The sequence below is a fragment of the Amblyomma americanum genome, chromosome 1, assembly GCF_052857255.1.
Source record: "Amblyomma americanum isolate KBUSLIRL-KWMA chromosome 1, ASM5285725v1, whole genome shotgun sequence".
NCBI classification, from domain to species: Eukaryota; Metazoa; Arthropoda; class Arachnida; order Ixodida; family Ixodidae; genus Amblyomma; species Amblyomma americanum.
Window position 1 is genome coordinate 376,383,245 of NC_135497.1, and position 20,850 is coordinate 376,404,094.

At 50.3% G+C, this 20,850-nt stretch overlaps 1 protein-coding gene across 7 annotated transcripts in view; it reads left to right on the forward strand.

Moving 5' to 3' along the window:
• The window catches only part of roq (RING finger and CCCH-type zinc finger domain-containing protein roquin), a 157,021-nt gene that overhangs the window by 119,236 nt on the left and 16,935 nt on the right, over window positions 1–20,850 (forward strand). For all 7 annotated transcript variants that reach the window (XR_013311510.1, XM_077650136.1, XM_077650138.1 and 4 more), the window contains one exon: window positions 6,694–6,833. Coding sequence is in view for 6 of the 7 variants with exons in the window: in XM_077650136.1 (XP_077506262.1) it covers window positions 6,694–6,833 (140 nt within the window). In the remaining variant the exon portion in view is untranslated. The remainder of the gene's footprint in view (window positions 1–6,693; window positions 6,834–20,850) is intronic.

A 20,850-nucleotide genomic window follows, 5' to 3' on the forward strand; every position in this document is an offset into this window, starting at 1 on the left:
CAGGAGGCCACACTTTCCAGCTTGGCTTTCTTACGGGCCGGTGCTCTGGACCAACAGTCGCTTCTCCAGCGCATCCAGCAGTTTGTACGTGAGGAAGTCACATGCCAATTGTGCTTGTCTACCTACCCACCTGTGCCGTCGCTCACTCCCAACCTACAGCGTGTCATCGAGGAGCAGGTACCTGAAGTCCTGCCACCTCCTTCTCAGCCACCCCTGATTGCGGCTCCTCTGACGTACGCCGATGCCGTGGTGCGGTCGCAGCCCTCACCTGCTGCCCCTGTCTACAGGCCACCTACCCGGCAGTTAGAACCCCAGCGACCTGCAGCCCCACCTTACCGTCCGGTTGCCCGCCCCCGATCACAGCCGCAGCCACTCAACCCCTGGCACACACAAGACAACCACCCTATTTGCTGCACCTGTGGCGTCGCTTGCCACGTGGCTTGTTTGTGTCGCAGTCGTGACCACCGTCTCTATGATTATAGGCGTGAGCCGACGTACGACCTTCCGCCGTCGTCCTCGCCTGCGTCACACGAGCCGCCTCCGGATTTTTCTTCTCCTAGTTACCATCGCCGCTCCCACCGCTCGCCGTCTCCTGGCTGCCGTTCCCATTCTCCGATGCTCCGCCGCCAACCCACCGTCCACGCGGAAAACTAACGGCCGCAGTTCCGGAGGCAAGAACTGCGTCACCAGCGACTCACTGAAGACTTGTTTCTGTGCCTGTCAATATTATTACCATGTTCGTTGAGGCAGTTGCCATCGAAGCACTTGTTGACACTGATGCAACCATTTTCATTCTTAGTCACACCCTCTGTCGCAGACTCAGAAAAGTGACGATGCCTCTTTCTGTCATTTCTCTCCGCACTGCCAGCGCTCAGGACATTCGACTGTTAGCTGCGCACCGCCCACCTGCTTATCGAGACTGTCCCTTACACAATAGAGTTCATCGTCCTCACCCGCTCATCTCACGACGTTATCCTTGGTTGGGACTTCCTCTCCAAACATCACGGCATTATTGAGTGCACCCGTGCTCAGCTTGAGTTATCGCTTCAAGCTCATAGTTTTTCAGTGTAACGACACAGAGCCAAAGAAAAGAAGGAAGAGAAGAGAAGAAGGACGAACACAGCGCTGACTGACAACTGTTTATTCAGAGACGCACACACAGCTTAAATATACTCAGACCAGCGCAGGCACACACCGTGAAAGGAAAAAAAGAAAAAAGAATCGCATCACGTCTTCATTGCAAAAACTGAAAGGAACGCCTTTTCTGCACTATACAAAATGACTGAAGTATCGCTGACACATTCTGACACCAGCCCTTTGAGTATAGTATGCCTCTATCGTTTCACGCGTTGTTTTTAATTTGCTTCTGCTCAGAATGTTCACTCCCGAAAACAGTGCTTGTGCAAGTTGTGCAGTGCTTGCAAGTTGTGCAGTGCTTGACAAGGTTAGCACCTTCCCTATTCCTTAGGTCTCTTGCATGCTATGAGCTTGAATCAAGAATGCCAACTTGCCCAAGAACTAACTCTACTTGAGTTATCGCCCTTCAGTGACGCTCCCTCGGACATACCCGGTGCTGCTGCCGCTACTGTGGTCGACTCGGGGAGCACAGATGTTTCGCCTTTCTCTTCAGTGCTGGTGCCTCTTTCTTGTGCTGCTCTCTCTGACGCAACTGTCACTTATATGCCCTCTTTACGATGCGCTGACCAGAAATGCCTTATGCCGTGCTGACAATTATTCGGGGCTCCAGCGCTATTTATGTGGCCAACCCGTTCTCCTGCCCTACCACTTTACTCCATGGCCAATCGCTTGTTAGTGTTGCCTTTCTCCATCCCGCCTCAGCATACTCCCTCGTCGATAGCACGGCCGGCCTTCCCGTCGGCACCATTACGCCTGTTCCCATCACCAATCAGTCTTCTGTCGATATTTTTCACCGTTCCGTCGACGCCGCCCTGACGTCTACCCAACGAGACCAGCTTGTCGCCGTTCTGCGCCGTTTTCAAGCTTCGTTTGACTACCAGCAACCTTCCTTGGGCCTCACCACCACCGTTACCCACTGTATTGACACTGGAACCTATGCCCCTTTGCGCCAACGTCCATACCGCGTGTCAGCCGCTGAGCGCTGCCTCATTGACGTGCAGGTGACTGTCATGCTCAAGCGCCACGTGATACAGCCGTTGCACAGCCTGTGGGCATCGCCAGTGGCCCTGGTCAAGACAAAAGACGGTTCCATCCGGTTCTGTGTGGACTACCGTCGTCTGAACAAGATTACACGCAAGGACGTTTACCCTCTCCCCCGCATCGACGATGCCCTCGACCGCCTGCAGGGTGCTGAGTTCTTTTCTTCATTGGACTTGCACTCCAGTTACTGGCAGGTGCCGATGGCGAAGGCCGATCGCCCAAAACCTGCATTCGTCACACCCGACGGGCTCTATGAATTTGATGTCATGCCCTTCGGCCTCTGCAATGCACCCACCACATTCGAGCGCATGATGGACAACATACTCCGAGTACTCAAATGGCACACATGCCTTTGTTACCTAGATGACGTTGTGATCGTTTCCCCGGATTTTTTGTCTCGCCTCCAGCGTGTTGAGACTGCTCTTCGCTGCCTGGTTGACGCTGGGCTCCAACTCAATTTAAAGAAGTGCCGCTTCAGAGCTCGGCAGCTCACCATTCTCGGATGTGTCGTGTCGAAGGATGGCGTTCTTCCGGGCCCGGGCAAGTTGCCAGCTGTGGCAGAATTTCTGACGCCCACTTCTTTAAAAGAACTCCGCATCTTCGTCGGCTTCGGCTCCTACTTCCGCCGCTTTGTCTGCAATTTCGCCACTATCATGGACTCCCTGACCAAGCTCCTTTCTGGCCACGACCTTTCGCCTGGTTGCCAGCCTGTGATGAAGCCTTTATGACACTCTGTCGCCTCCTGGCCACTCCACCAGTTCTGTGTCATTTCGACCCTCGTTCTTCGACAGAACTCCACACCGATGCCAGTCGCGTTGGCCTCGGTGCAGCACTCGCTCAGCGCAAGCAAGGCTTTGGCAAATACGTTGTCGCTTACGCCAGCCGGACTCTCGCAAAAGCTGGAGCCAACTATTCTGTCACCGAGAAGGAGTGTTTAGCCATCCTTTTTGCGATTGTCAAATTTCGCCCCTACTTGTACGGGCGCCCTTTTGACGGGATGGATGGATGGAAGGTAGGAGCGTCCTCTTTGAGACGGGGCAGTGGTAGTTGCCACCATGCTCAGTTTTTTTTTTCCTTTATTTTTGTTTAACTCTTCTGTAAGTTAATAAAATTCGCCATTTTCTTTAAAATACGCCTTCCTACACTTTAAAACTTATGTCATCTCTCTGCTTTTGAGCCACCAATCCTCTAATCGCTTTTTGCTAATTTCCACCGCAGATTTATTTACATGACTATTGTTATCTCTAAACCCTAGGGCCTCTGGAAGAGTGACTGCGCCTGCATCGACATCGGGATGGATACCATCACATTTTAGAATGAGGTGTTCTATTGTTTCTGCAGATTTACCACACACAGCACATGTGTCATCTTCGGCCGTAAACATGCCGATGCTGATGCCCTCTCATGTTCCCCTGTGCCATCTGAGGCAGTCCCTTATATATGCACCCTGCATTCTTTCGTTTTAGTCCGCTGATATGGCTTCCGAGCAATGCAAAGACCCATGGATCACTTGCCTCTTAGATTTCTTATCTGGCCAGTCGTCTCGACCTCCTTCCCGTGCTCTCCGTCGTCAGTCCCACCATTTCGCCATCAGAGACGAGCTTCTTTACCGCCGGAACCACCTTCCGGATGGTCGCAAGTGGCTTCTTGTCATTCCGACCCATCTGCGCTCCTTGATTTGCTCTTCCTACCACGATGATCCCCAGTGTGCCCATGCCGGATTTTTAAAGACTTTCACCCGTCTACGACAGCGGTACTACTGGCGTGGGATGGCCCGTTATGTCTGCCAGTTCGTTCAGTCCTGCACCCCATGCCAGCGACGAAAACATCCACCCTGCTGACACGCCGCTCCTATGCAGCCGCTGCCTTGCCCAGTGCAGCCCTTCGAGCATGTTGGCATTGACATCTACGGCCCTCTTTCCAGCATATCAATCGGCAACCGCTGGATCATCGTTGCCATCGATCATCTTACACGCTACGCCGAAACGCCGCCTTTACCATCTGCTACAGCGCACAACATTGCATCCTTCATCCTCCATCACATCATTCTTTGCCATGGTGCTCCCAAAGATTTGCTCAGTGATAGAGGTCTGGCCTTCCTCTCTGAAGTTGTAGAAGCTCTCCTTCAGGAATGCAACATCGTTCACCGCACCACCTCCGCCTACCGTCTGCAGACAAATGGCATGGTTGAGTGTTTTAACCGCACCCTCTGCGACGTGCTGGCCATGTATGCTGCTTCCGATCATTGTAACTGGGACCGCGTTCTTCCTTTTGTCACCTACACTTATGACGCCACTGCTCGAGCTACCACCGGGTTCTCTCCGTTCTTTCTCCTGTACGGCCGTGAGCCTTCTTGCACAATGGACACCATTTTACCTTACTGTCCTGATGCTTCCGAATTTACGACTCTTTCTCAAGCCGCAACTTATGCCAAAGAATGCCGACAGCTTGCCCGGTCCTCCACTTCTCACGCCAAGCTGCAGCAGAAAAGCACCCGTGATCTCCCTGCACTTCCTCCCGCTTACCTTCCTGACTCTTTGGTTGGCTCTGGGTACTCTCCTCAGGTCCCGGCCTTTCCTCCAAACTTGTTAGCAAGTACCAGGGACCCTACCGTATTCTTAAACAGACATCCCCCGTCAATTACCTCATCGAACCCCTTACGCCATCCCCTGATCATCATTGCCGAGGCTGCACAATTGTCCACACGGCTCGCCTCAAACCATACTATGACCCCGCTGTCGTCACATCACCCTAGGCCGCCAGGGTGGTGCCTTTTTGTCCGGGGGAAGTTGTAAGACTGCTCTTCGGCTCCGGAATCTTCAGAGGCTGGCGCATAACGAAGAAGACGACGAGAAGCTCCGAACGCTCCGAAGCCCGAGCGCCGAACGCTCCGTCCTTCGTGCGTGCTCTGGAGTGATCGCTCCGTCTGGTCTGTGCCTGGACTGTACCGCTAGTTGTTCGTGACGCAGTGCTTTGTCTAGACGTTCCTTATTACAAGTTCATTAAGCTGTCCTTAAGCTTTTTGATGGTATCCAAATGAGAAAGTCCAGTGCCTTCTATTGCACCAAAACTGCGACGAAGGACACTGAATGCGGATGCAAGTTCAGCCGCAGTGCATGGCAGCTGGGTCTCTTCGCCTGAATCTTTGGCACTGCTGGGGTCCACTTCCTCGGTATCTATGATGTCAGCTACAATCTCAGCATAAGCACGATCCGCAATGGCTTGCATGTCGTCGTCAGCACTGACAAAATCTTGTGCTGTTACGCCATCTGGAACAGCAGCTGTGAATGCTGAGAGCTCACGAAGCTCGCTGTCCAGACATCCAGTGCCGTCGTCTTCTGTGTTCCGGTCCGTTTTCTGCACTGGACGCGAACAGGCCTTGGGCCCGTGTTAATCAGCGGCCTAGACACCCGTCGTCTGAAGCCACCACAAACCCTGCTTTGCGGAAGCAGTTCACGTACATGGAGTCCGACTTTTTCTCGCCGGCCTCCACCCGTTGAATGATATCCGCCTTTGTTGCCAAGTCCAAATCCTTGTGGTTTTTCGCGTTCATGGCTCCTGAACACGCGAATAAAGCGAAAAGAAAACGCACGGCACTGGAGAAGTCACAAGCGAACTCACATTGGCCTTGTGAACAAAGCGAAAAGAACGACCACCGCACCGTACCACACCAGCCACATGCCCAAGCAGCACCGACAGCAGTGACAGCCAAAATGGCCGAAACGTTGGTGACAGCTAGCTGACGTTGCTTGTTTTGGCTGCGCCAGCGGAGTCAGCCTACCAGCGTGCAGAAATCATGGTGCCTGCGAGCCTGCGGCCAGCACAGTTTCCCTCTTCCCAGCCTCTTTCATGCCCCTATGGCCATTCCCATTTCCGTTGGCACCCCACAAAGTTCTCATCACGTGACTCTTACTTTTGCAGCTGTGCACGAAAGTGTTCAAGGCCAGCGCTGCGCTCGAGATGCGATTTCGGGAAGACCGGGAGTCCATTAGGAAAGGCCCATTTGCAGGGGTGCGCTGTGATGGGAGAAGCCCACTTCCGGGGTGGGGTGTATTGGGAGAAGCGCACATGTGGGGGAACGGCGTGGCACGGAGCTCGATATATCAAAAATGGGGTGCACGGAAGTTCGATAAATGCAAACAGATTTGCAATACCTTTGCATAGTATCCCAAGGGGATTTTACAACTGTTCGATATAGGTAATAATTCAATATATTCGGGTTCGATATATCCGGGATTGACTGTATTAGCAAGAATGCTAGCCATTATGTGCCTTTCACTTTGGTTTAGATGCGTGTAGCCCTGGTTTATTTCATATGTTTCAGTAGCTTTAATAGGCAGTCTCATACTGTTCACTAGTAGGTGTAATAGATCTTATTGAAAATATTTTTGATATTTTTATGACAAAAAGAAAATAAACAGGCAGCTTTGGCAGAGCTAACTATTATGGCCTTTTCATGTGAGTGGCAGCTTCTGCATTGGTCACACCACGCATGCACGTGCAATCTGTTGACAGGTTTTACCCTGCTGCCGACGGGTGATCTGGCATGCAGCACCGACCCCCGGCTCTTTCCCCTCAAGGGGGCACCATCCTTTGCCCCTGCACCGGGAGCCCTACTGGCTGCTCCTCCAGCACTGGTTGCACCTCCAACCAAGGTTAGTGGCACGCTGTCATATCTGGCTTTATTTGCTCATTTTTACTCTCAATTTTCTACAGGACGATTGCAGGAATACCACATGTGTGAGGGTGTAAGGTGTGAGATTTATTTCATACTCAGTTTAGAAGTTGTTCGCATGAAACCACAGATTGAGAATTTGTGCCAAATTTCAAAGTGGCTAGTGTACTGTCCAGTTTAAGGTGAACTTGATGGGATTATGAGAATGCTTGTCTGATCAGAAGTGCCGCCCAAAAATGCTTTGTAAGCATGCGAGATGCATTGAAATATGTTACACAAGAACAATGAATAAAATTACCTTTCAGTGAGAAGATACCTGCAGAGAGAGAATTCATTGTGCTCAGCTTGAAGTGAGCTGAATAGCGAGGGCGTGAAGCAAGTTCTTGCCATCCCACTTGAAGATGGCATTCGTCTGTTGTTTTTTTCTTCCTACTATCTCTCTTTCTCTTCCACAGCTACTTCTACTCATGTCTTTTCTGTTTCTTATGATGGTGTGCAGCTGGCTAGCCATGCACTGCAGTCTCTGAAGTCACAAGATCCTTTTGTTTCTACTCTGTTTGCTGGTTGTCTTCCCACTCCTTCCATATCGCAACCTTTACCAACTCCATGAGCAAATGAGCAACATCACATCATTCTACCTGCTCATTCCACACGTCATTCCATCTGCTGCAGGCAAGAAGCATTGGGTGTTGATATCTGGCTATGTCAGATCTCTGCACTACAAAAATGCTTGTTTTGACATTCTGCCAGTCGAAACGCTTGAGTGCCAAGTCAACGATCAAGTGCACCTTTCACCTACGTACCTTTTCTGTCTGCTGGGCGCTATGGGCTGCACGCAACGTGTGCAACGTAGTGATACAGTCGAGCCCGCTTATAACGAACATGAGCGTCACGTGGTGTTTGTTCGTTATATCCCGAAGTTCGTAGTAAGTGGACTACAGCATTAAAGACAGTTGCTTGTCAAAATACAAAATTTTTTTCTTTGCGAAAAATTCCATGATGGACGTGCTTTTGCAGCGCAGATCCGATGAGGGAGGTTTCCAGTTTATTTAAAGCAGGAACATGCTATTGCCGAGGCCCTCGGCGTAAACAAGTTGTCTGAGGCTCTCTCTGTAGCTCATTGCTACAGGCGCGCTTATGGGTGCTGGCTCCGAAGTTTCATCCTTATCTGATTCCTCTGCGTCACTCTCGTCCCGCACTTCAGAAACGATGCCCTCGTCTGTGCATGGTCAGAGGCAGGTTATCTCGCATCGCGGCGCTGGGCTTGCGCCGTCCGTTCGCTGTAACCGATCAGCAGGGCTTAATGACGTTCGTTATACATGTGCTTTTGTGCCATTGAAACAATGTATATTTTGACTGTTTGTTGCGCAGGTCTCGTTCGTTATAAGCGAAAGTTTGTCTTAAGGGGGGAAGAGGGTCTTGGAGAAAATTTTTTTAATAATGAACATAGCAAAATGAAAACATCAGCTATTATGTATATTAGTGTGCTTATTTCAAATATGGTTCCATTTTTGTGTATATTATGTCGTTTGTTATTAATTCAAGAATTTAGGTAAAATTATTCTGACAACTTTTTGAGAAAAGTGGCTTCTCAGATGAAATTAATTTTTATCCCAGTGGATTCTACTATTATTAATGCTTGTAATAAGGGTATTTTCGTTGTTCTAGCCCTTCTGCAACCAAAGTTACAATGCTTTGAAGTTCACATAAAAGTGGCGAGGAAAAAGGTGATTTTTCTTTATGCTGTTTAATATTTTCACATTTTATTAAGAGTGCTGTTAATAGTTTTATTGTAAGCTCCAATCATTCAGCTTTTAAATAAAATAAGAATGGTGAAAATCGCACAAACCAAAGCCGGGAAAAGCTTGTTAGCAGTGTGTAGGTTGGTGCAGAAAATGAAACTTGAGAAAAATGCAAAAAACAAAATGAAACATTTTGAAGCTGTGTAAGCACATTACAGTGCTTAAATTTCCAAAACAAACAGCTTAGAAGGCCCATAGTGAATAATCTGAATCACATTTTTGCCGTTGCCACCGCTTAGCAAGCTGCAAATATGATTTCGAGGGTGCACCCTGTATTGTGAAGCAGTTTGTCGATCGCCACCAAATCTACAACCATGTCGGTAGCTCTGCAAGCAATGGCGGGTTGGCCTCTACATGCTCATTTGCTAGCGTCCACATCTTGCGCTAGGTTGCAGAAATTGCTGCCAAACTGGCGATTTTATCATCGGCGTGCTTCGCAATCCTTGTGATCAGCGCTGGGCAGAAATGTGTCTACTCTGACCTGCTGCTGCCAATCTCGCCCGAGCCCGCAATTTGCTCCGTGTCAAAGGCGGACGCCGAAGCTGGTAAAGAAGCATTATCACGACCGCCGAATTGCACTCCTGTGCCTCGTTATTCCCTCTTCCGATCACTGCTTGGGAAGTAAAACTATCCTCCAGCTCTCCGTCATCCGCTGCAGCCGCGATATGCACCGCGCTCGGAACAAACGCCGGAACGGCTGCCAAGGTCACGTCATCCGCCGGTCCACGCTCAGGTGCTCAGGCACTCTGCTGCTGCTGGTTGACATCACTGCCGACGAACTTGTGTCTTCCGCTTGCTTTTTGCGGCCTTTTTTACGAATTTTTCCCAAACTTATGCGCACTGCGAACTTCCGATACGGTTTTACGCCATGGCAGTCTTTTTCAAAATGGCGTCGCAGGACGAGTGCAGAGTGTTAAAAAAAATGGCGCTGGCCAATCAGGCGCTTGAATTTCGCCACGTGATGTCCAACAGCCAATAGCATTGCCACATTTTATATTTTGTTTTCTATCTTTTTATTGGCGACCAATCGCAGAAGACCTTTCGTTCTGGCTTGAAAGAAAGCTGAGGCGTCGCTCTCTCAAACGAGACCAACGTCGCGTAGCTGCGCCGGCTACTTTGACGCGACACGCGACGCAAAACGGGCATTTTCTAACAGATTTTCGCAAGCTCTCTTGTCAAAATTGCATCTTTGCGTGTCGATTTCTCGTAAACTACGCGGCATTCAGCCATGAAACTTCAAATTAAGATGGAAAATGACGAGACATATCCAACTATGACCAAATTGAAAAGTCAATTTTTTCGCGATTTTTGGTCTCAAAGACCCGTGTCCCCCCTTAAGTGGGGCCGTTATATGTGGGCTCGACTGTATGACTATGTTGGATCTACGCGTTGCGCGCAAATACAGTCAAACCTGGATATATTGAATTTTAAGGGGATCAGAAAATAGTTCGATATACAAAAATTCGGTATACAGATAGATGCTTAACCCGCACTCGAGATCATGCTAAATTGTGCCTTACCGATTGCAAGAGTCGTTAACTGCAAAGTCCGGGCACATAACGTGAAAGCCCTTTATTTCACGGAAAAAAAATTGCGAATTTTCGACTGCTTTTCGATGTGAATAATGAAGTTGAAAACACTAGTCTCGATCTTCTTGAGGCTGTCCAGGTGCAACAGCCCGGTACCTTCCATTTCGCTGCAACAACGCCGAATGAGGCTGAATGCTGATGCCAGTTCAGTGGCTGTGCACGGGCGCATCTCTTCTGGAACACAGTTGTCCTCATCGTCACTGGAATCGGCTTCGTGGGCGCCAGCTATTCCGGCCACAATATCCTCATCAGTTAGGTCAGCTACAGCCTGAACTTTGCTGTCAGCATTAATGAAGTCCTCAACGGTAAGTTCCGACGGGACGACACTGGGAAAATGATACAAGTCACAAAACATGTCCTCCAAGCATTCATCGTCGTCATCCAAAGCTTCAGGACATTCATCTCCAGCCAGTTGAAGGCCTGCCTTGCTGAAACAGTTGGCTACCATGGCCTGTTTTACGTCGTTCCAAGCACCGGTAATCATATGGATGGCGCTGAGCAGGTCAGTCTTGAGATCAGTTTCCCATAGGAGGTTTATGAGGAGCTGCTGAACAAGTCGCCTTCTGTAGCCTACCTTGAAAGCCTTGAAAGTGACTTTGCTCACCTGCTTTGAGCGTGATGTCCTGCTTGTTTTTTAACGGCGTACTTAGAGTGCTCCATGGAATGCCGAATGCGTGTGCCACGGAAGACGCCAGATCACCTCAAGCTTGTTGCGAAGTCCAGATTCTCACTGTGGTGTTCGGTGGGAGAAACTAGAGTTTAGTGTTCTGCAGCTTGCAAGTTGTTTGATGGGCCGATCAGTTGTCTAACAGAAGGCATACTCGGCGGCCCGACCTGCTCAACTCGGCATCCCAAGCCTCCAGCCATTCAACAAAAAGGTGGCATGTCATCCAGGTTGTTTCTATTACAGCCGTAGTGGACGGGAAACTGCTTGCAATTCTTAAGCAGCATGGTGACATGCACTTTCCAATAACTAACTGACACAGCTTGCTCAAGCCATTCATGTTTGCCGCTAGGAGAACCGTCACATTCATTTTGCTCATTTTCCCACCGTGACATGAGCTCCCATGGATTACAAGTGTCTTATTCGGCAGCATTTGCCGAAAGTGACCAGCCTCGTCTGCATTGAAGACTTTGGCAGGCGGAAAACTTTGCATCGATCTTCGGCCACTCCTCTGAAAGCCACTGCTGCATCTCCTGGCTGCTGGCAGCCCCACTTTCGCCTGAAATGGCTTTTCCCACAATACCGTGGTGGTTTTTAAACTGTTGCAGCCATCCAGTGCCACCTCAAAAGTTCTCTTCGCCAAGAGCCGTGGCAAACCATTTGGCCTTCTCCATTAACATGGGGCCATCCACTGGGATGTTTTTCGAAAAACCACGCATACAGTGCCTTGTAAACTTCTACGAAAGCAGCAGGGCACACACGACATGCTTCCAAGCGACTTTGCTCACCTGCTTTGAGCGTGGTGTCCTGCTTGTTTTTTTAACAGCTTACTTAGAGTATTCTGTGGAATGCTGAATGCATGTGCCATGGAGGACTTCTTTTCGCCACTCTCGACACGCCATAGCACCTCAAGCTTTGTTGTGAAGTCCAGATTCTTTCTCTTTTTTTACGTCCGTAGATGCCATAGCTCACTAGATGACAGCAGTCACGCACACTACAAACGGCGCATTGAAACAGAGACACGCACAAGAAAAATGTGAAAGGCGAAGGAGACAGCGAAGGAATGACAAAAGCACAAAAGGAAGTGAAGGAGAGAGAGGGAGAAAACTCAGTGGAAATGTGCTGTTAATGCTAGTTGTGCCAGTCGCGGGGCGCAGCGAGCGCAACCACCGCCTGGCTCTTTCCAGTTCTCTCGTCTCCCTCACCAGTGAGGAGGCGCTGCTCTCACTTACGACCGGTTTTCTCTCTTTCCCGAGGAGGCATGGCTTGCAAATGTTGCCGCGCACCTCCGTACCGCGCGTTGTGCAATCGGAGATGAGAGTGTGTTTGGGCCGGGCGGAACTAGAGTATGATATACTACGCAGCTGACCTATACGTTTACATAGTATTTTAAAGGGATATAGCCAATAATTCGATACAGCCAATAATTCAAAATATGCGGGTTTGATATATCCAGGTTCAACTGTAGTGCGTAACTTACAGCTTACTTTGCTTGGAGACTACCGCTCGAGCAGTGTGCATTTCCTATTTCTATGTCATTGTGCCACAGCTTCTGGCAGCTTGCAGCATATGAGCAGCCTTTAAAACTTAGTAGCCTCCCTTCAAGACAAACGTGTGAGGACCATGAAAATGTTTTAACCTTGGGAAAAGTGCCCCAAAAAGAACAAGTAAGCATTCCAGGTGTTCCAAATAGTATCTTTTACATGCAAACAATTAATGAAATGGCCATGCATTGATGATATGCAGTGATGCTAAGGGAACATTTGTTGCAGTATACATAACCAAAAACGATGGAGTGATGACACGATTGGCACAGTCAGTAGCAGCGGCATGGTGCACGGTCAAGTTCTTTTTCATTGCTGTCCCCTTGTCTCTCTTTCTTTCTTTCTTTTACATCACCTTGCATCTGAATCTTTTTTATTTTTTGCTTGACCTTCGGTTCCAAGCACTTTGATGGCGCCCTGCTGGCTAATGGGGAGGCAGAGGTTTCGTGGTTATTTTTGTCATCTTATTAGTGCGAAAGCACTATTCCGTTGCGTAAACCCCAAGCATGATCTCGCACTGCTTGTGCTTTTGCGCCAAGTGCAATGAGTAAATAAAAATAAATCAAACAGATATCCGCGACTGGGATTCACCAACCCACGGTGGCTCGAACAGATCAGCTGCGCTGGCCACTGCACGAGAGCACTAGGCTATTGCTGCAGCAGAACACACCTCGTACTAAACTGCAACACACTCTCGCTGTGTGCATTGTGCGTCTTCTTCATAAGCTAATACTACTATCAAACTAATATTCGTGCTTTGAGCTATGTAGCAGTAGTGACAGAGAGATGTTTGCTGCATGCGTTGGCGAGGATACTGTTGTGGCAGAAACACTGCACTAGAGCAATACACGTGGTCGTTGACAACATTGCTGTAGAAATGCAGCACTGGAGCATAGGCCGCCGGCATATATTGTGTAAATTGGAATTGACGGCGTAAAAGTTAGACTTGTGTAACTGGCACCCTGAGTCTGTAGACACATGATTCGCACTTTCAAGTACATGTGGGCGAGGTGTCCACCTGCGGAAAACTATGCTTTCACACTATATTTCGTGCTTAGCAATGCTATACCGCCAGCCCTTTTTTTATCTCTCTTCATCCGCACTGTGGCCAACATAGCTAGAGTGCATAGGAGATGTTCTACACACTTATGAGTCCTTCCATCCATCTGTAGGCAATGTGTAGCTGGTGATGTGTGTGGCATCAAGATCTGACCATGTTGTACACTACCTGTGATGTGCACTGTGGCCAACATAGCTAGAGTGCATAGGAGATATTCTACACACTTATGAGTCCTTCCATCCATCTGTAGGCAATGTGTAGCTGGTGATGTGTGTGGCATCAAGATCTGACCACGTTGTACACTACCTGTGATGTGCATACGCTACCTCCCGTGCTCACCTTGGGGAACTTGGAAGTTGTACAGTGCAAGCGGCTGCTGATATAGCTGCCTCCATACTTAAATGGAGACAAAGATCTGATTAAGAAATGCCAGCCCCATAGATAGAAAGAACTAGTAGAGCTGTCAAAGGTAAATAAGTGTAAGGTAATGGGTATAAGGAAGTATAATATGCAGTGAATTGAGCATGCACTAATAAACGGAAGTAGTCTAAATGTGGTAATTAGGAAACTAGGCATAGGCAAAAATCAGATGTACACTCTAGGAGACAAGGAGAGCAATGCTGTTACCAGTATGGATACTATAGTTAAGTTCGTTAAGGAGTTCTACACGGATCTATAGAGTAGCTGAAATAATCGGGGCAATAGACCGCTTACAGAGAGCAGTTCACTCTGTCCGTGACAGGTGACGCCACTAGGACGGCTGCTATTCCTGTCCTTCAGAGCCCTAGTTAGCAGCATCAGTGCGCAGTGCGAAACGCTGCTGCGCAGCTTGTGTACGAATGTCAAGCGACTCTTAAACCCGGCTGTGGTACGGACGTCCCGCGTTTTGTTGAATAAATATGTAGTGCTAATGTCTCTGCTGTCGAGTAGTGGAAAAATAGACGCATTTATTATATATGGGGTTTAATAGGGGTACTTTGTGGCTCAAGTGCCATTTTGCGATGAGCTGTCTCGAGAGTTCATGCTGATGATGATGGATTTTTATGGCGTAAGGGAATCTGTGGCCAAAGAGCACCATGGCACAAGGTGTTTTCAACTACTCGGGTGGGGTCAAATCCCTTTTTCCCAAGCATTTCACCCTAAAGAAGCCGAGCACCAGGCAGGGGAAAGCTTGTACCTATTGTATCACCGGTGGGTACCCGGCGGCGCTGGGGATAACACCGCACCTCCCGCATGTGAAGCGGATGCTCAAACGACTTGGCCACCGCTGCGGTGAGAGTTCATTCTGGTATCTCTGAGAACAGAATGTTAATGTGTTGTTCTACGAAATAAACATATCACAACCCCACGCGCCAGCGTATTTCAATGCTGGCAGTAGCTGCAGGAATGTCAGAATGAGCTGATGATATATTTACAGGAGTAATATATTTCTCCGTTGTAATGTCACCGCGTGCATTTCCCCAGTGCATTAAGAAGCATCTTCTTGTGGCTATTAGTGCGATGACATTCATAATTCATAGTGCGAAGAAGGAAAGTCGATGTGTGCATCCCTGCAACCTTGCTCACTTATGACACATCCAATACATCGAATAATCTGCTTTTTCAGCCCTTTGCAATAAGTGCTTCCTGAGCGTTTGCATAGTGCTCACTGCACTGCGATGCGTACTTGGCGCAAGCACGGGGGAAGCAGCAGCAGGACTGGTTTGATAGTCTTCAGAGGAGGCGCTTCTACAATTCCCTTGCCCGACGTAAAGTTCTACAAAAGTACGCTAATGCACTGGACAGTACTTAAATTTGTCATGGCAGGACTTTGAATATTTCTTCATTTCCGGCTGGCTACTCCGGCGGGTGCTGATCTCCGGAGCAGTTTTCAGTATTACTTAAGCAAGAGAGCACTTGTAGCAGTGCTGGTATCACCAGCGGCGCTGATGAAGTTGGCGCGACCTGCCTCGCGCAAAACCAGAAGCTCTCGCTTGTGCAACAGAGAATGATTTTGGCAACTGGCCTAGCCAGCAACGTCAACAGCCCGCTCCGCCAACTCATTGGCCGCGGCTATCGGGACTCCAATAAATGTGGTTTGTGGTTTACCCTCCACATCTGGTGACACCGGACGACAGCCCCGACGCACGCAACGCCGCTCCCACCGGCTCACCGCTCCTGCCCATCCTGTCCCTCCACTTGGCCTTGTCGCTGCACGCCCCCTGTTCGCACCAGCCTTCGGCAGCTTTTCATCGCCATGTACGCACCTCCCATCGCATCCGGTGAGCTCCTTCAGCCGTATCAACGCCCCTTCCTTCCTCGGCTGCCCGGCCTGCCCGCGTTTTATGCCAGGGACCCCGTTCTTTGGCTGGCACTGCTGGACTCGCACTTTCATGTCCACGTGTCCAGCCAGCTGCTGCGCTATCAGCACGCCAGCCGCGAACTACCACCCGGCCTCCTGGCACAGCTGCGGTTGCCGCCTCCCGGTCCCGACATATACGCTGATTTCACGAAGGGCTTGACGGCATATTTTGGCTTGGAGCTCCCGCCGACTCTCTGTGCCCATTCCGGACTCGGAAGCTGCGGCGTCACTCGACTCACCGCCCCTGGCCGCATTCTCGACCCGAGCTGCTTCGGTTTTCCCTCCGCCAGCTTATGCACCGGAGCCGCTCCCCACACCGGGGTGTCGACTATTGCCGCCTCTGATTGAGCTCCCACCCATGGTTCGGCAAGTGCCACGTGAGCACGCGTCGGTCTCTTGCCACCCTTCCCAATCAGCTGCCTCATCCTACACCGTGGTCTCTCCCAAGCTTGCTCCACCCGCCCCTTCAAGCGCCGCTACCACTGCCTCCCGGGATGCCCCACGCCCCGTGCGCCCCAGTGTCGACTTGGACACTCTTGTTTCATTCCATGCCTCCGAACCCCCGGGCGCCGATCATGCCACTGGCGGGCACTGGCGCCCGGCCGATGCCAAGAGCGCTGTGTCGACCTCAGTTGTCCCACCGACCTGTGTTGTGCATTCCGGCGCACTTGCTCCGGCACAGTCCTCTTGTGAGCTCGACACACAGCACCCTTCTGCCCTCGGTCCCACATCCGCTTTCCCTGCGCTTGGACACCTGAGCGGCCGCAGTCGCGCAGTTCATCACTCTGGCCTTTTGCAAGCCCAGACGCTTCTACTTCATCCGAACTCTGCCTCCCATGACCTGCGCTCTGTGCCTCAGTCCAGCTCAGCATCGCCCCTTTCACCTGAAACTTTCGCGCACAACAGTGTCTCCTTCCCGTCTCCCAAAGCCTCCTGCCACCGAGACACTTCTGCTTTCAACAGTGATCTTTTATGGGTCACCTCCCAGCCCGCCATTTCTCATGTGAGCAGTGTGCCATTCTCCTGTGCCTATTGGGACACCCATATTCTAATTTCATCCTACTGCCCCATGGCCCTTCTTCGGCCACCGCCCTTCAGCCTTGTCCGACCTCCCGAGGCCTGAACCCAACGCCGGCGCCCCACTCGGATCATCGAGTTTCGCTTCCCCCTGGACATTTTGTGCTCGCCCATATCTCCAGGCCCTTCACGGGACTTGTACATAACTCTCTTCGTTTTTTTTTCCTTTAGCGCGCACCGCGCTAGGGGGGGGGGGGCATCTGTAGCGGCGCTGGTATCGCCAGCGGCGCTGATGAAGATGAAGTTGGCGTGACCTGCCTCGCGCAAAACCAGAAGCTTTCGCTCGTGCAACAGAGAACAATTTCGGCAACTGGCCTAGCCAGCAACGTCAACAGCCCGCTCCGCCGACTCACCGGCTGCGGCTATCGGGACTCCAATAAATGTGGTTTACCCTCCACACACTGTCGAACGTTGCTGAAGTCCTGAAACGGCCTTCGAACAACGTCCATTACTTTGGAAGCCAGAACGTTAGCGGAGGATAAAGTAATATGTGCTCAATTGTCCGGCAATCACTCACCTGCACGTTCGGTTGTAAATCTCGTGCATAGTGCTGAGCGGTGAACATTCTGAATAGCTCTGAACACATATTCCGTTCAGCAAAAATATTTAGCCCTGGAAAGCAAACTTTAAGGCGATGCTCCGCTTTTAATCTAAGCAGTTAGATAACGAATTACGTGGCTACAAAGAAAATTAGGCGGTGAATTGGTTTAACTTTAACAAATAAGAATGCACAAACGGCTGACCGCGGTTTGGTGACACATTCGAACCAATGCGGGCAGTCGGAAGGTGACTTATAAATGAGTTGGTCGAACCAAGCCTTTTTCAGCGCCAACACACACCATGCGCACTCGCACGAAGTTTTTTTCGCTGTTCAACAGCTCGTTATCCACAGCGAGAGCCGGAAAAGCATCTCGCAGCTGGCACCAGCACACCGGCAGCCGTCGAAATTAGAAAACCTGTAGGCCAGCGATGGCGGAGCAGTCACATGAACAAATATAGCGGCTCCCATGCATTTGCGCTGTGAAGCGTCTGTAATGATGGAGGCAGTGGTGTCCGCCAGTAACGAAAGAGGAAGTAATGAAAGCCTTAGAAGCAATGCAGAGGGGGAAAGTGGCTGGTGAGGATCAGGTAACAGCAGATTTGTTGGATGGTGAGGAGATTGTGCTAGAAAAGCTGGCTACCTTATACACGTAATGCCTTAGGCCTGTAACTAACTTTCTTCAGTGGAAAATTTTAAATTCTGCGAATCATCAAATACTCATAAAGACATCAAATATAATGCTTAAAACACACCTCACTTTATATATATTGGCCCAAGGTATGAATGTAGTGTCAATTCTTTTGTAGTGTCAATTCTTGCTCATCCCACAAGAAGTCACGCAGCATGTCCGCTGTCAACACCTAGCCGTTGTTCCACGCTTCCATCTCCTAGCAGAGCAGCTCTTCTTCCATTTCGGGAAACTTGGATGGCTCGCTTCGGAAAGTGTGCTTTTTGCAGCTTGTGTTCCTCAATGCATCCTTTTGGTTGCACTATCGTCAGGCCCACTTCTCAGCCACATCGAATTTCCTGCCCGCCGTGCTTGACAGCAAACTCCCGGCCGTGAGCTATTCATTTGCTTGCCCACTGTGCTAAAACTGCAATGCTCGGCGGCAGCAGGCGAAAGCCGTAACTACGATGAACTAACACGCTAACACGACTCCCGTGCCTTTGTCAGCCACAAAAGGCTGGAGCTGGTGATATTGATGCCACTGATGCCGGTATGGATAGCAGAAGCTCGCGACAGAGGAAAAAGTTGTTGGTGATGATGACGATGAGCCGTGGCCTCGGGCGCCATCCGTGGGCGGCACCTGGAAACTCCTGTGACTATGCATCGCCTCTGCGATCAAGCGCACCATTGCTCCATTGCTCGCAGCTGGAGCTGATCGCGGAGGCCACGGCACGCGCATTTCGAAGGTTTTTCCCTCGTGGCTTGTGGAAAGTTTGGGTGCGACCCTTACATGGATATTGTTTTTATTTAATATATCCTTCTTGAAAACAGCGTATAGCCCTTACACACATTTATACAGTAAATAAATTAAAATAGTCATTTTTACATCATACTGACGGTCCCACTGAGTTTCATAACAGCAATGGCATGAAAAATGAGAATGTGACTGCTAACACACAGTTCCGCGACGAATGCTTAAATCCGAAGAATCTCGGGGAACTAGGGGCCTTAGCAATGCCTTTGACCTCGAGCGTACCAGAATTTTGGAAGAACACTAACATTTATCTTAATCCATAAGAAAGAGGACACCAAGAACCTGAAAAATTATTCACCGATCAGCTTGTGTGTGTGAAAAACTTTATTTCAGGGAGGAAGCTTGAGGTAGCCGGAGCAACCTCTCGCAATCTCTAGGTGGGCTCCTCATTACAGGAGCCCATTGGCGACCGCCGCGACTCGGGCTCGGTGGACCAGGGCCTTCTGGCTTGCTAGGTCCGAGCAGCCGAGCAGGGCTGCCTCCCAGTCCTCCCGGGTGGGGTTGGGTTTGGGGGCGAGGTTCGGGGTTGACTGGCATGCCCACACCATGTGAAGGATGTCCGAAGACTTCTCCGCACAGTGTGGGCATTCTCCTGTACAGGCAGGATCAAAGTGTTTTAAAACTGCCGGGCACAGCAGCGTTTTGGTGTAAAGGCGGAGGAGTGTGCGTTCCTCCACCTTTGTGAGGCCCTTACAAGGCTTGTGATAAATTGCATGGCCGGATTGGAATAATTCAGTAATTTCTCGAAAAGTGAGGGCCGGATTGGGTTCGGGATCCGTATCCAAAGGGTCTGAAGGCGTTGCCCGGAGAGTGAGCGCGCGGGCGGCGGCGTCTGCCGTTTCATTGCCTTCGAGGCCCATATGAGCTGGAGCCCATACAATCGTTTCGAGACGCGGGGGCCCCGAGGTAGTTACTGTTTTGAAGGATGCGATGCGCAAAGAGAGGAATGTACCCCTGTTTAATATTTCTGCAGGCCCCTCTCGAGTCGGTGACGATCACTCGCGACTCCTGGTCGGCGGCGGCTAACGCGATGGCAACTGCTTCCGCATGTGTTATGTCTTGAGCTCGGAACGTTAGGCCATTCACCACGATTTTTTGGTGGACGACTGCGGCCGTGTACCACCCCCCATGGTGAGGGCCTGAGGCGTCCACGTAGAAGATGCCATGTTTGTTCCCATAGTGACGGGCTAGTGCCTCCGCCCGCGCAAGGCGCCTGCCACTGTGGTCGTCACGTGTCATGTTGGCCGGAAGAGGGCGTACGTGCAGGGCGTATCTCCAGATTTCAGGAATGCGTACGCGCTCTTCCGTAAGTGTTGGGTGGTGGATGTGTAGTCGGTCGAGTTGAAGCAGAACATCTTGAGTGGACCTCTGTGGGCGGAAACCGAACATGGTGTCTGCGAATGTATGTTCATTTTCCAGAAACCCAGACAGCCTATCCTGCACCATGGTCTCCATCAGCTTTCCCGCGCAAGACGTGAGGGAGATGGGGCGGAGGTTGTCTGTGTTTATGGCTTTGCCGGCTTTCGGAATGAAAGTTACCAGGGCGGTCTTCCATTCAATTGGTAGAGGTGCCTCACCAAGCCAGATCGAGTTGATGAAAGCGAGGAGGGTTTCGTAGGCGGGATCGGGAAAATTAGCAAGCATTTTCACAGTTATCTTGTCCCTGCCCGGTGCTGTTCCTCGTTTCATTTTAGCTAGGGCCGCCTTGAGGCCATGCAACTGGAATGGTTGATCCAGATTCGCGTTCTCTGAACCTGCATACGAGAACGCGGGTCCTCCGGGGTCCTGCTTAGTGCAAAGATACTGGTCGCGCAGTTTGCATGCTAATTTTGATGTATTTCCATCGAAGCTATGAATAGCTCGTTGGAGATGTTTTTGTGTCTCGGCGCTTACTGTTC